This window comes from Hyperolius riggenbachi, chromosome 2 (assembly GCF_040937935.1).
Source record: "Hyperolius riggenbachi isolate aHypRig1 chromosome 2, aHypRig1.pri, whole genome shotgun sequence".
Taxonomy (NCBI): domain Eukaryota; kingdom Metazoa; phylum Chordata; class Amphibia; order Anura; family Hyperoliidae; genus Hyperolius; species Hyperolius riggenbachi.
In genome coordinates, this window is record NC_090647.1 from 268096431 (window position 1) to 268111670 (window position 15240).

The 15240-nt window shown below is 41.5% G+C and overlaps 1 protein-coding gene across 2 annotated transcripts in view; it reads left to right on the forward strand.

Moving 5' to 3' along the window:
- The window catches only part of RAD51C (RAD51 paralog C), a 113647-nt gene that overhangs the window by 58269 nt on the left and 40138 nt on the right, over nucleotides 1–15240 (forward strand). For both annotated transcript variants that reach the window (XM_068268635.1, XM_068268636.1), the window contains 2 exons: nucleotides 8983–9049; nucleotides 10548–10608. In XM_068268635.1, the coding sequence (XP_068124736.1) occupies nucleotides 8983–9049; nucleotides 10548–10608 (128 nt within the window). The remainder of the gene's footprint in view (nucleotides 1–8982; nucleotides 9050–10547; nucleotides 10609–15240) is intronic.

Sequence of the window (15240 nt, forward strand, 5' to 3'; positions counted from 1 at the left end):
CTCATTGTATGAAACCAGTTGTATTGGATATACGCAGAATGGAATTGGTCCAGTACAAATGTACTGTACTGGTCCAGTTCCCAGCTGCATACAAATTGTATGACATTTGTGTGCAACCCTAAATTATTAGCCTGTCATTGACTATAGCAGCGCCGGGCAAACTACGAGCCTCATCCTCTCCTCCCAAGGCAATAACTGGTGGTAACTTAAAACTCAACTGATCGTCGATTCCAGCATCACGTCTGTGTGGCAACAGGGCGTAACATGAAATGCTATCAGGATGTGGCAGTGTATTATCCGCTGCCTGCCAGCTTGTAATACGCTGGCACGTCCTAATGGCGTATCATGTGACGCCCTGATGCCATGGAGACTCGATTCCGGAATCGGCAATCAGGTGAGTTTTAAGTTACCCTCAGTTACCGCCTGCTTCCGACTGGAGGGGTGGAGAGGAATGTAAGGAGCGTGACTCGCAACCTGCAACATATGCAGCCCGGTCCGCACAAAGTTTGACCAGCCCTGTTCTTTTTTTTTTTCTCAAAAGTTTTTTTATTGGTTTTAAATATACCACAAGGTATCAGAGGTAGAGCGGACTTCCTCTACTGCATTTTTGAATATAAAAAGCGGTAAAACAGTGCAATATCAAAGTGTGTTTTACAGATAACAACTTAGTGCAAATTTAAATACAGTTTGAGGTACAACAGAATCTGCAAAGGCAGAAAATATTACATGTAGAAACATTATGGACATCAGCAGCACTAAGGCGACAATTACTGACATCCCAAGTCAACAGTAAACTTAATAGAATAGTGTTTGGAAAAAGGAGACCACCACGCAGTCGGTGGCTCAATGATCTTGACAGTTTGTACCTTTCGAATTTTTTGTGTAGATCAGGGGTCGGGAGGGTGTTAGATGTTAGCCTTATGAAAATGACCCATGGGCTACTCCAGAAGTATAGTAGGTGTTATATGGCTAGCTTCATTATTTAATGCATCATCCTGATGGGACAGAGGCCATCAGGGAGGAGGTAAGAGAGAAAGGAATAAAAGGAAGGAAGGAAAGTGTTAGGGGGGGAGAGGATAAGAAGAAAATGGTGCAGAGCAACTGCCAATCCCATTGTGATGCTATATTCAAGTGGACGGGAAGTGCCTGGGGAGGCCTTTATTAAGTTATACAGCTGTGAGAGACGCAGGAAGCCAATGGGCATAGTGTACAAAGTAAGGTTTCCAGACCTTTTCAAACTGAGGGAGAGTGTCATTTGTTATAGCTTTCATTCTGTCGAAACAGAGGGCATGATTAACCACTTCACCACTGAGGGGTTTTACCCCCTGAGCACCAGAGCAATTTTCACCTTTCAGCGCTCCTTCCATTCATTCGTCTATAACTTTATTATTACTTATCGCAATGAAATGAACTATATCTTGTTTTTTTTCGCCACCAATTAGGCTTTCTTTAGGTGGGACATTATGCCAAGAATTATTTTTTTCTAAATGTGTTTTAATGGGAAAATAGGAAAAATGTGGGGAAAAAAATAATTATTTTTCAGTTTTCGGCCATTATAGTTTTTAAATAATGCATGCTACTGTAATTAAAACCCATGAAACGTATTTGCCCTTTTGTCCCGGTTATAAAACCATTTAAATTATGTCCCTATCACAATGTTTGGCGCCAATATTTTATTTGGAAATAAAGGTGCATTTTTTTCAGTTTTGCGTCCATCCCTAATTACAAGCCCATAGTTTATAAAGTAACAGTGTTATACCCTCTTGACATAAATATTTAAAAAGTTCAGTCCCTAAGGTAACTATTTATGTATTTTTTTTAATTGTAAATTTTTTAATTTTTTTTTAATTACAAAAAAAAAAAAAATGGGGAGTGTGGGAGGTAATGAGTTAATTTTATGTGTAAAAGTCATTTATTTGTATGTGAAAAATGTGTAGGGTGTAGTTTACTATTTGGCCACAAGATGGCCACAGTAACTTTTTGTTTTAATGCGACCTCCAAGCTTCCTTCCGGAAGCTTGGAGGAAGAATAAGGAGGCTGGACACGTGAGTTTTTTCTCACAATGATCGCGCTGCCCATAGGAGAGCAGCTGATCATTGCGGGGCTTAGATCAACGAACGGGAATGGATTTTCCCGTTCATTGATCTCTGGGCGAGCGGGCGGCGGCGGTTTTACTAGCGGCGGGCGGCGTGTTTACGAGCGGGAGCGCGGGCAGCGTCGGGAACGCGGAAAGTACGTGTTTCTCCGTCCCTGGTTTTTAAAGGATGGAAAAAGGGGCGGAGAAATACGTACGCGCGGGGGTAAAGTGGTTAAGGTTGCATTTGAAGGCGCAGCCCTGTTCTATAGTCATAAATGCTAAAATGAAAGTTGCCCACTAATGATACACTCTTGCTTTTACATAAAATGATGGGCTACCTAAAGAATCCATTCAAAGTATGTTCACTCGGTTTACTCTTCTACTACATAGATTTGGTACAATTGGACAATCAATATTGTATCATTAATGGGGACCTTAAGACACATTAGTTTGGATCCCATAAAATTGCCTTATGAAAATGACCAAGGTCCCTCAGCACCCAAGGGACCAAAGTATAATACTACAGCAAAGGACTTCTAGTATCTTGCAACAATCTTTTTACATCGAAAACAAGATAGCATAGCAATGTTTCAGGTATGTTAGTCCCTTTCTTAAAGTGGACCTGAACTCTTACACAGGACGGGAGGAAAACATAGAGAAATACACCCTGTATGTATGTATAGAGTTTAGTCTGCCTTATTCCTCCTCATCTGTGACTAAGCACAAGTTGTAATTTGATTCTTCAGCTGTGTCAACTGGGTGCCACAGCAGAAAGCTAATTAGTAAACACAGGAGTTTAACAATATGTCTGCTTCCATGAAAGCAGAAAGTAGACAAACTGCAGATTTATTGCAGGTTTTGTATCCGCTACAACAAAGAAATGTTTTTCTTTAAATGTTATTATGCTGTTGCTTATCTTCTAAAGCAGAGAGTGGGTTCTGAGTTCAGGTCCGCTTTAAGCCAAAAAAACATACAGTACTTTGTTGCAGCCACTGGGCTCGATTCACAAAGCGGTGCTAACCCAGCTAGAGACTTTAGGCGTGATAACCATTGCACCACGCTGGTGAAAAGCCAGTTTAGGCGTGATAAGTTTAGATCGCACGCAAAGTCCCGCACGCAAAGCAGTGCCATTAAACTCTATGCGAAGTGCACCAGACTTTGTTAGCGCAAAACTTTTGATCAGCTGTGCACTGCGGTGCTAACCCAGTTGGTGCTATAGTTATCACGCCTAAACTTATCACGCCTAAACTTATCACACCTAAATTTATCACGCCTAAACTGAGTTTAGGCGTGATAAAGGGCTTTTCACCAGCGTGCTAACTGTTAGCACCGCTTTGTGAATCAAGCCCACTTTCTCCGTAGTATTGAGGCAAATAAAATGCAGAATGTGCACATGATCACAACCATCACAGTCACACATTTAACAACTTAATGTTTTGAATACAGTATATCTACCTTTAGTACCTAAAAACTTCATCTAAGCCCCAGGGGCGTAAATATGCGTACTCTGCCATGCTCGCCGCTTCCTCGTGCACGCGCTCCCGGGCCGGAGATCTATGAGTGGGAACACAGTTCCCATTCATAGATCTAGGTCCCCCATGTCAATGATCACAGCATCAATGAGATGCCTGCAGCCATTTGTTTACATTGTAAGTTAAACTTACACACATTAGTTCCTATTCGCGTACTAAAAGCATGCACAGGGAGCTAATGACATACAGTACATTTATTTTAATAAAGAGACGTACACATAATTTAAAATAAACTTCTTACCTCTCACACTCTCCTATAAATACCCATATAAAACGTTTGCGTAAAAAAAAAAAACAATAAATAACAAACAAACAAAGAAATAGTTACCTTAGGGACTGAACTTTTTTTAATATGTATGTCAAGAGGGTATACTACTGTTATTTTTTAAATTATGGGCTTGTAAATAGTGATGGATGCAAAACTGAAAAAATGCACCTTTTTTTTACAAATAAAATATTGGCGCTATACATTGTAATAGGGATACAATTTAAACGGTGTAATAATTGAGATAAATGGGCAAATTAAATATGTGGGTTTTAATCAGGTAGCATGTATTATTTTAATACTATAATGGCCAAAAACTGAGAAATAATAATTTTTTTTCAATTTGTTTCTTAATATCACCCGTTAAAATGCATTTAAAAAAAAAATTGTATCAAAATGTACAACTCAAAGAAAACCTAATTGATGGCGGAAAAAACAAGATATTGATCATTTCATTGTGATAATAGTGATAAAGTTATTGGTTAATTAATGGGAGGAGCACTGAAATGTGAAAATTGCTTGGATGCATAAGGTGAAAATACACTGAAGGCTGAAGTGGTTAAAAATAGAGCACTTCCTTCTCCATAGATTCTCTTTTATGAGAATGTATGTAGGAGAAAATGTTCACCTCTATTGGCTTGAATCCAGCATCCATCTGGTGTGTGCCAAGTTCATAAATGGTTAGATAATTATGCTAGTGAAAATTTAAAAAAAAAAGTAATATAAATGCGTAATATTGGCATTTTACAGACCTTTTCAGAGTTTTTATTTGAGTGGTTTATAAAAGACTTTCGGCTCTATCTTTTGGCTTTATCAATTCAAAGAATTTACCGTGTGGCATTCCTGATGATAAATATTGACAGCAAAAGTTCAATGTGCTTGAGCTATGTTTTTCATCTTTATATAGAAACTAAATTCATAACACACAAAACTTACTGGAAATATGTGTCATAGCCTGGACAGTAACACATAATTCACTAAATAAGTAGGTAAGCCTCCTTCTATTCCTTTCTTTTTACATAAAGCCTTTCACTTTGCTGGAAGCAACATTCTACAAGTATAAATAAAATGTACTTTCAACTCTCGTCTAAGCTTCCTAGGCTCTGATCAACTGAATTGCTGCTCTAACAGAAGCCTAAATATAGGCAATATCAACCAGCAGGCAGTGTAATGGCTTCAGTGCTGGAGGAGTTAACAGCATGATACGCCTGATTAGCTAGTTAATGGTGGAAGATATAAAAAGGGCCATGCTTATGCACAGTTTCTGTCATTGCGCCAGTTCAAATACATTTTAGCTGGAAACAACATGCAAGTCGCCTTGCTTGATTGGGTTTTTTGGATTCAGCAGATGCCTGCTTATTCCATTACTCTTCGACGCTCAAATTCTATTTTATTTGTATAATGTATTTATTGTTCCAGAGATAATAACCTGGCAGGTTTTCAAATGAATAGTGCTGAGGTCTGAGCTGTTTTAGTTGAGACTTAAAGAAATAATGTAAAATTGCACTCTCATAATGCCGTCTGCTGAAAGGAACCACACGCCCCTTGCCTCAACATTTTACATGCTATTTGCACAAAAGAAAAGATTTGTGTGATTGACATGATCCTTGGAGATACCAGCTCACAGAATTGCAGCATTAAAACAGCAGTACAATCACAAGGAAATAAGAGTGAATGATTCCTTATTGAGATACATGCCAGAGCTATACTTTTGGAAAATTATCTGTATTGTATAAGTGTTTGTTATGATACATTGCTTTTTGAATAAATCTATTATAACGATCAGGGCATTAGATGTATCTAAAAGTCACCTTTAACTGACAGAAGGAAATCCAATCTACTTTGCATTTTAACCCTTGGGATCCTTTGTGAGGTACATGGCTAGCGCCACTTTGCATGTGTCTTCAGAAATATTGTGTGGCCAAGTGCTTTTCAAGCCTTTAAGGCTCCAGAGGAGCTTTTGGCCTGCAGTCAACAAAAGCCTTTACTATTCAGGAAGGTCAACCTTAACTACTTAAAGTGAACCAGAGATGAAGCACCCTCTCTGTTTCATTCTTCACTGTTTAGCCTGCTTGTTATCAGCCCCGAAATCACAGATTGAGCATTCAGTCTGGCTTTGCTCAGGAATCATTATAGCTGAGTCTGTCTTCTGTGATGTCTTTTCAAGCCCAAGCCTGCCCCCTTCTGGCTCTGCTATAATGACTCAGTCTGGGATTTTATCGGGGCTGATAACAAGCAGGCTAAACAGTGAAGAATGAAACAGAGAGCAGGGTAGGTGTTTTCTCTAATGTTCCCACTGATACATATGGTAAAATACATGAGGGTGCTTCGTCTCTGGTTCACTTTAAGTAGTTAAGGTTGACCTTCCTGAATAGTAGAGACGGCAGAGTGCATGTCCTGCGTACGGCGGTTGCGGCCGGTATATGCGGTGATTTGTCGGTATTCTGCTGTTATTGTACCCAGCGGTCTCTGGTCCTTAAGGGGGCTGAGACCGCTGGTACTTAAGTGGTTAAGCTGCCAATCTGAGAAATTAATTTAACTTGTTGGGGGGGAAAGGCCAGAATAAGACGCACCTAGGTTTACAGGGCAAAAATAAGGGAAAAAATATATACTAAACCAGGTGCGTCCATGTTCCAGGAGCGTCTTGTAGATGTTCTCCCCCAATCAGTGTCCTCCTGTGTTCCCTTCTGTCCACCATGTGTCCTCCTTTGCTCCCCCTGTGTGTTTCCTTCAGTCCCTAGTGTGTCCTCCTTTGCCCCCTAATGTCCCCCTGTGTCCCATCCTGGTTCCCTTGTGTCTCATCCTTGTCGCCCCGCGTTCCCTCCTGTTCCCCCGTGTCCCATCCTTGTCCCCGTGTCTCGTCCTTGTCTCCCTGTGTCTCCTCCTGGCCTCCTTGCGTCCCCTCCTAGCCCCCCCTGTGTCCTCTCCTAGCCCCCCTGTGTCTCGCCCTGGTCCTACTGTCCCCCCTTCCTCATGTTTCCTCCGCTTCCTGTGTGAAATGAAATAGTGGTGGAGCACTTCACCCGAGCCGGCAATTCCAGCGATGAACAGCACACATCTGCTCTTCTGTGCGGCTTCCCCTGGTGAAGCTTGATGATGCAATCCCCAGAAGCCTTTACCAGGGGAAGCCGCACAGAAGAGAAGATGTGTGCTGTTTTGTCACTGGAATTGCCGGCGGTGGAGGACCACACACTGTTAGGAAGGTAGGCCGCTCTGCCTTTATTTAATTTTACACGGGGAATGGCGGGGGGGGGGGGGGGGGGGCAGTGGGAAGGCAGAAGACCTAACTGGGGACAAGGCAGGCAATCCCAAACATTGCAGCTGGTTGGCGGTTCATGTTGGCAGGAGTTGGTAAGTCGGGGATTCCTTGTCTTTGGAATATAAGACGCAGGGACTTTTTCAGCCTATTTGGAGGGGGGGGGGGGGGAGAAAAGATGTGTCTTATAGTCTGAAAAATACAATATCTCCTTGGAGCAAAATCAAGAGAAAAGTTAATTGAATAGGGGCCAGTGAGTTGTGCAACAAGACAATGACCCTAAACACACAGGTTGATCTGACAATCAGTGGTTAAAGCTTTAGAAATTAAGTTAAATGAAAATACAATTCTTTGTAAATACAGTATGTGAGACCTGTAAAAAGTGAATTCCTGTGCAGCTGCACACTGCTTGCCCGGTTTCCATCATCTATTTTTTCTCCTTCCCGTCTATGTAGAGTGTAGGCTTACATTCACCTGTCCTTCGGCGCATTTCCTCTTTCTACAGCCGCTGGTGCTCCTCCCTTTCTTTTCTTTACCGTTATGTCTGTGTCACATAACCACAGGTGCACTGGGAAAGAGAGAATAGACAGGAAGGAGCACCTGGTGCTGAAGAGAAAATATGTGAAGTGCGCTGGTGGCCAGGTGCATTTAAGCTCCACTGCCTACACTGCACATCGCTTTAAATCGAACACCACTACTGCCCCCTCCCCACTTGCCATCTGTTGAGTAATATCTTGCATCAGGTGCATCATTTGCAACATTGATTTCTAGGAGATTTGATCAATTTCTCGAATAGGTCAGATATCTACATAAAAAATCAACCAGTGTATGACCACCTTATATTCAACAAGCTCATTTGCATAGATATAAGCTCACGTTAACACTTGCTGTTCTGGTAAACAGAAAGGGACTTCAGACAATATCACTGCATGCGGTAAAGCAGAGGACAACTGATTTTACCAAAACATTTTGTCAAATATTAATTCACATACCTTCAAACCATATAAAAAGTTAATTCAGGCATATCAGACCTGCCCACTGCTTTAGTACAGGCTCAGACCAAATATGTTTTACCCTGGCCTCACATTGGAGGTCAATGCTATCTGTATCAGCAAATACTGTATCAAATACTGCATGATTCCTTAAAATACTGCATAAACTGTGGTGTAACTAGAGGGGTCCATGCATGGCTGATACAATAGGCACCCTGCCTGCCCCCATGCTGCACACTGCACCACCCACCAATCCCCCAGCCTGCACCCACTGAGCCCCCAATAAGCCCAGCCCATGGTACATATGTAACACAAATATTGCTATAATGTGCGTCACCAATGTTATCCATGTACGTCAAGTCAGACTTATTGCACAACATGTAATACTCTGCTGCCGTTAGTAAAGCCAATATTCCTGTGTGCTGCCTGCGCACAGCAATATTACTGGCAGTATGTAAATCAGGCCCCATATCAGAAGTATGCTTCAAATTCAGTATATCAAAATTGAAAGAATAGCTTCACTACAAACCTGCAGAGATAGTTGCCCACCAAAACTCATAGAACATCAGCAGCATTATGTGTAGAGGATCTTCTTCATCAGCAGGGCAAACCGCTCCTGCATGATCCAGACTGCAATGTATGCAACACCAAAGGAACAATTAAAAACTTCCAAGAGCAGAGAAAGTTAGCAGGTGTTGTCGTTGACCTCATGAGCCGAACGACAGTTGTGCACAAAGTACTGAGAATGAAAAAGATTGCTAATGTACAAATCTAATTTCAAAGTTTTTTTTTTTTGTTTTTTTGTTTTTTTTGTTTGTTCTTTAACTAGTGCATTATTTCTAAAAATGTCCTTGTTGTAGGTGATATTAACAAACCAGATGACGACAAGAATTGGATCCAATGAGTCCTTTTTGGTGCCAGCTTTAGGTAAAATGTGGCATGTGCAATTTTTTTAATCTATACATTTTTATTGAATTATAATACAGTACAATAATATTTGTAAAGAGCTTTTCTCCCATAGGACTCAAAGCGCATAGATATGCCTCAAATCAATACATAGGTGTAGGGCGGACTGTGTTACAGAGAAAATAGTCAGGTATTCATAAATGCCAGACTAAACAGGTGATTTTTCAGTTTGGACTGCTTCCAGGGATGGAGATGAAATGTGGCAGGGAGTTCCAAAGTGTAGCGCCAGCATGACAGAAGGTTTTGAAATGGACTCTGTGCATGCCTAAGTTCTTAGATCCTTTTGCTCTAAGAGTGTGGGAGTATGATGTAGTTATAACAAATTCTTCAGGTATCCAGTGCCCAAATTGTGCAGATTTGAAAGTCAATAAGCCAATCTTGAAGAGGATTCCTTATTTTATGGGTAACCAGTGGAGTGAGCAAAGGATAGGTGTTATGTGGCAATGGCAAGTTTGGTTTGTTAAAAACCTTGCTTTACTTGGTAGACCTGTATAGAGAACATTGCAAAAGTCCAGCTGTGATATGTTTGAAGGCATGGATTAGGGTTGGCAGATCTGGAGGTATTAGGTGATTCATTTTTGCAATATTTCTCAGGTGAAAAAATAAATGTTTCACAACAGTTGAGATTTGATTCCTGAAGTTTAATTCCCCATCAATTCGTACACCCAAGCTGAGTACAAAGTCTGAGCTGGTTAGGTCTGAACTCCCTATCCTTAGAGGTGCTGATTGAGACTGGAGCAGCTTTGCTGTTGAGCCCTGACTCCAATGATAAAAACCTCAGTTTTGTCAGCATTTAATCTTAGCCCATTATCATTCATCCACTCCTGAAGCTTGTCTAAACGTGCTTTTATTTGTGGAGTATGGTCTGTGACACCTAAATTTGCAAGCGCCTTTTTGGAATGTATGTCCTGCATTGGGTATTACATGTAAGGAATCCTGGACTAAAAATCCTCCAAGCTGACCTGCAAGACAGTCTAATGTTTTTTTGTTCTTTACTTTCCATACCACAAGCATGTCAAAAGGTTCATCTTATTGCTCCAGAGATGAAGTATTATGTTGATCAATGGAGTGGAATCATGCATATTATTCTTAGGTTAATGATGAAATAAACACACATTTAGATTGTTTTATACACTAAAGGTAACTATAAATATTAGATTATAATTAATAATTAGTAATATATAGGCACATTTAAATTATGGCTCACAACTTTCCTTGAATCTTCCTTGCTGATCCCTGTAATTTCTCATAATTTCAACATGATTGCATTGCATATATGCAAAAGATTTTTGTGGTTGGATTAAGCACACACACATTCTCCTATCTCTAGCCAAGGACTATGTCCAGCTTTAGGACTATTTTCTTTTATTTTAGTTTTGGCTGGCTGGCTGGCTCTATCTGCATTTGCTGGCGCATTTTTTTTATTATATGTTCTGATTTCCAGGTTTTTATTTTCCAGGAGACAGTTGGGGACATGCAGCTACTAATCGTATAATCCTCCATTGGAGTGGGTTGCAAAGGTATGCATGGATACAGTACAGACAGAATATTTAGCTATAGTTGATATCTAATTTTTATGCATGTTCTCATACAAACTGTTGAACAATATAAAGCTAATTCTATAGCACCGCTATTCATGAAATATCATCAGTACTGCTTAGTCACTGTAATTTAATACCATTACTTTTTTCTGTATAAATTTGTAGCCAGCTGTGAATTTACAAATCTAACTGTAAACTCAAATTGTAATGATTTATAAGCCTGACCTCAATGCTCTCTGTTTGGATGGTAGAAAGAAGTGTGTAGCATGCTGATCCATCCATATAACAAAAATCTTTTTTTTGTAACATCAGACAGGCACTACACAGCAACCACAGGCTGATGCATTCTAAACTTTGCATCAGTTCTTAGTCATAAAATGTCTACCAGCTATTCTCATATAAATACCCCAGCTTACTAGTCAACATAGGCTGCAAACATCTATGAAAGTCATATAATACAAAAATTGCTAATAGGTGAGTTAGAGGGATTCTGTGGAGCCTTAAAAAAAAAAAAAAAAAAAACCTGACACTTACCTGTGGCTTCTATCGGCCCCCTGTAGCTATCATGTCCCGTGCCGTTCTCCTACGATCATCCATTCCCCGCCGCCGGATCCGTGCTAATTATTCATTTTAGCAGACTGCGTGGCCGTGCTCGCTCCCGCGCGCGTCATCGGGAGGTTACTGCACCTGTGCAGGTAGCGCCTTTAGACGCGAGTGGGAGCGAGCATTATTAGTCTTGTTAGACGAATAATTAGACAAGAACGGCGGCTGGGAAAGTAGGCTCGCAGGACATGACAGCTGCATGGGGCCGACCGAAGCCCCAGGTAAATGTCAGGTTTTTTTAAGCCTCCACAGAACCCCTTTAAAGGGAACCTGAAGTGTGTGGCTTATGATAGATGACTTAAAGGGAACCTTAAAGGACTTCCGAGGTGAATAAATCTAGATTTACTTACCTGGGTTGTCTTCTAGCCCCTAGAAGTCATTTGTGTTGCTCACTGCAGCCCCAGGCTTCTCCCGGGCCCCGCTGGCAGCCTTTGAAGAATTGCTGACCCTGAATGGCATGCCATGTGACAGTGCGCCCACATCACTTGTGGGAACATTTTCAGTGAATAAGATGGATAATATACTTTATAAATAGCAGTAGTTTTACAGGAGTGAATTCGTGACAAACCAGCATTCCTACATTTATAGAAATATAAATTATTGTAGTTCTGTTTTTTTTTTAAGATTCTTTATTTAACATTTTTTAAAGGAAAAAACAATGAAACGGTTATAAAAATATCACCCATCGAGATGTCACATTGTTTACAAAATAAAGTGCAAGTAAAGAGTTAACATAGGGATCCCACAGCGGGTCCCTCAAAAACCAGTGCTATAACAATGGAGTTATAAGTGGAGTACTGTATCGAAGACAAAAAAGCATATAAACAAGGGATATATATAGACATTAAGAGAAAGCAACGATTGCTATCTCCGTTAATTACGTGAATACACATAGCTGCACCTATGTGTAGGAAGGTCAGACCTCAACCTATCTCTATAGTGCAAAAACTAGGGTGAAGGCGGGGGCCCAGAGGGAACATACACCCTGTGGACCCGTCTCCAGCTGTTGACAAATGGAGATCCAATAAGTATTCGGAAAAGGCAGCAAAGGCATCAGTACTCAATTAGAGATACAGAAAAGAGGGGGTGTTATGAAAATAAAAGAACAGACAAGAAGGAAGAAACAAGAGAAGAGAAAGAAAAAGAAAAGATGAGAGAGAGGGAGAAAGAAGAGAAAGAGAGGAGCGATCCGGGCAGGGCACCCAGGGCCTTTAGGAGGGAGAGGTACTAGCTCCTCCCCATCCCTGGGAGGTCAGCAAAGTAGATCTTATGGATCAACACCATGTCGTGAAGAAAGAGAGACGCTATATCAACGTCAGGTGGACTAAAGGTTATTAAAGGATATTAATCCTGACTAGGGGTCATTACGTTTTTATACAAGTCAGTCTCCTCAAACTCCCACCATGGAGACCAGATACGGTTAAATTGTTCAAGTCTGTCGTGTAGGGAATGTGTGAGGTCCTCCATATATTTGGTGGATTGAATCTCCCTAAGCCATTCTACAATGGGGGAAGCTTGAGTTGACTTCCAGTGGCGTGCGATGATAAGTCTAGCGGCATTAATTAGATGTTTTGAGAGAGATTTTTTGTATTTGCCCAATCTTCTCGGAGTGTTGTGTAGTAGGTAATAGGAGGGGTCATCTGATGGCTCCACATCTGTGATTTTAGTAATAATAGACTTCACAGCATTCCAGAAAGGCACAATAATTGGGCAGCTCCAAAAAATATGGAGCATGGTCCCCTTATGTGCCGTACAAGGCCAACACAAAGGGCTGGAGTTGGGGGACATCCTGTGAAGTTTATCTGGAGTATGGAACCATTGTGTTTGCATCTTGTAACCCGATTCTTGAATACGCGCTGATATTGATGATTTCTGGGACAATATTAGAATCTTTTGCCACTGGGGGTCAGTAAAAGTCTTGCCGAGGGTAGATTCCCACTTGGAGCGCAATGAGATAGACAGTAAGGAGCATTAAATAAATTTGCAAGATTCCATGTGTGACATGGCCCTCCCCGTTGCGCAGTCTCTCAAAGGAAGAGAGGGCTCTAGAGAAACACCTCACATTGCCTAAACTTGACAGAAAATGCACGAACTGTAAATAGGACCAGGCATCCAAGGAGGGGGATCGAAGTCGATCCCTTAAGGAAGACAGTTCCTCCAATGTTTATATGCCCCTTTGCACATGCCAGGAGGAAAATCAGGGTTATCTAACAGGGGGATCAACGGTGAAGGCCGAGAAAAGAGATGGGCAGTTCTATTCATTTTTTTACAAATCTTCATAGTGCTCTCAGTCAACGGAGAGGCCTTAATCGTAGAAGGCAATGCCCCAGAAGACCATGGCAGGTGCTGGAGATTAAGGGCCGTGACATCACTCTCCATACCAACCCATTGCTTGAGGGCACCATGGCGATGCCAATCAATAATTCGTATCAAAGATGAGGCCCCGTGATATAAAAAGAGATCTGGGATCGACATGCCTCCCTGATCTTTGGGCAAAATTGTTAGTGCATACTTAAGTCTGGGGGGTCTGTTTTTCCAGATGAATTTCTGGAAAAGCGTCCTAATTTCTTTGAAGTATGAGGCGGGTGCAAATATTGGGAGGGCTTGGAAGATATAGAGGAACCATGGTAAGATATTCATTTTAATGATGTTTGTTCTGCCGAACCAGGAGAATTTTGCTACATTCCCATCTTCCCAAGTCCGCCTTAATCTTAGAGAGCAAAGGAACATAATTCAGGGTAAAGACGTCACCAAGATTATTAGCTATTTTAGTGTCCAAGTAGGAAATTGCTTGGGGTGACCAGGTAAAAGGAAAATTAGACTCTAATTGTGCTGGTAAATTAGAAGAAAGGCTGACATTTAATGCCTCACATTTGCTATAATTTATTTTGAAATTAGACAGGGCACTGTATTTAGCGAATTCTTGCATAAGGTTAGGGAGCGATATATGTGGATTTGTTATATAGAAAAGGAGGTCATCTGCATAAGCAGCCAATTTGTGCTCAGCAGACGGAAAGTGAAGCCCACTGATGTCGGGGTTGGCTCGGATGGTGCATAACAAGGGTTCCAGGGCCAGGGCGAAGATAAAAGGGGAGAGGGGACAACCCTGACGGGTGCCGTTTGCTATGGGGAATGGATCAGATAGTTCTCCATTCACCTTAACCCTAGCCGAAGGGGTTCCATAGAGGGCCATAATGTGGTCTAACATATTTTTGGGGAGGCCTATATATTGTAAGGTGGTTCTGATAAAATCCCAGTGGACACGATCGAAGGCCTTCTCTGCATCTGTAGAAAGGAGCATCATAGGTGAGGCCTTCGATCGTGCCCAGTGCACCGCCAGTAAGGTTCTAAGGGTATTATCCCTGGCTTCACGGGTGGGTATAAAACCAACCTGGTCAAAATGAATCAGGCTGGTCATCCAGGGAGAAAGACGGTTGGCTAGGATCTTAGCATAAAGTTTTAAATCGACATTAAGTAAGGATATGAGCCTATAATTAGAACAAAGAGAGGGGTCCTTACCCGATTTATGGATAACTGTGACATGAGATAATAGCATATCCCCGGGGAACGATGTTGGAGAGTCAGGGTCCGCAGTAGAGTTAAGGGCCTTGAGGAGAAAGGGGTGTAGCAAAGGCAAAAATTGTTTATAGTAGTCTATTGTAAAGCCATCTGGGCCTGGAGCCTTACCTGAAGGGGTCTGAGCAATAGCAGCTTTAAGCTCTGATAGGGATATGGGATCCTCTAGTTCTTCCATAGCCTCCTGGGGCACCTTAGGGAGACCTGACTGTCTGATGTATTCCTGTATATTCTGTAGAGTAACGGGGCCTGTCTGATTAGGGCCATGGTCTGAAAGATTATATAAAGATTTATAAAAGTCCCGAAACACCCGAGCAATAGAGGGAGATCTATGATGTTTTGTGGCAGTGACATCGTTTATATGTGGAATATAGTTAGCATTCTGTTGGATCCTAAAGGCTCTAGCTAGGAGGCGGCTGCATTTGTTACCGA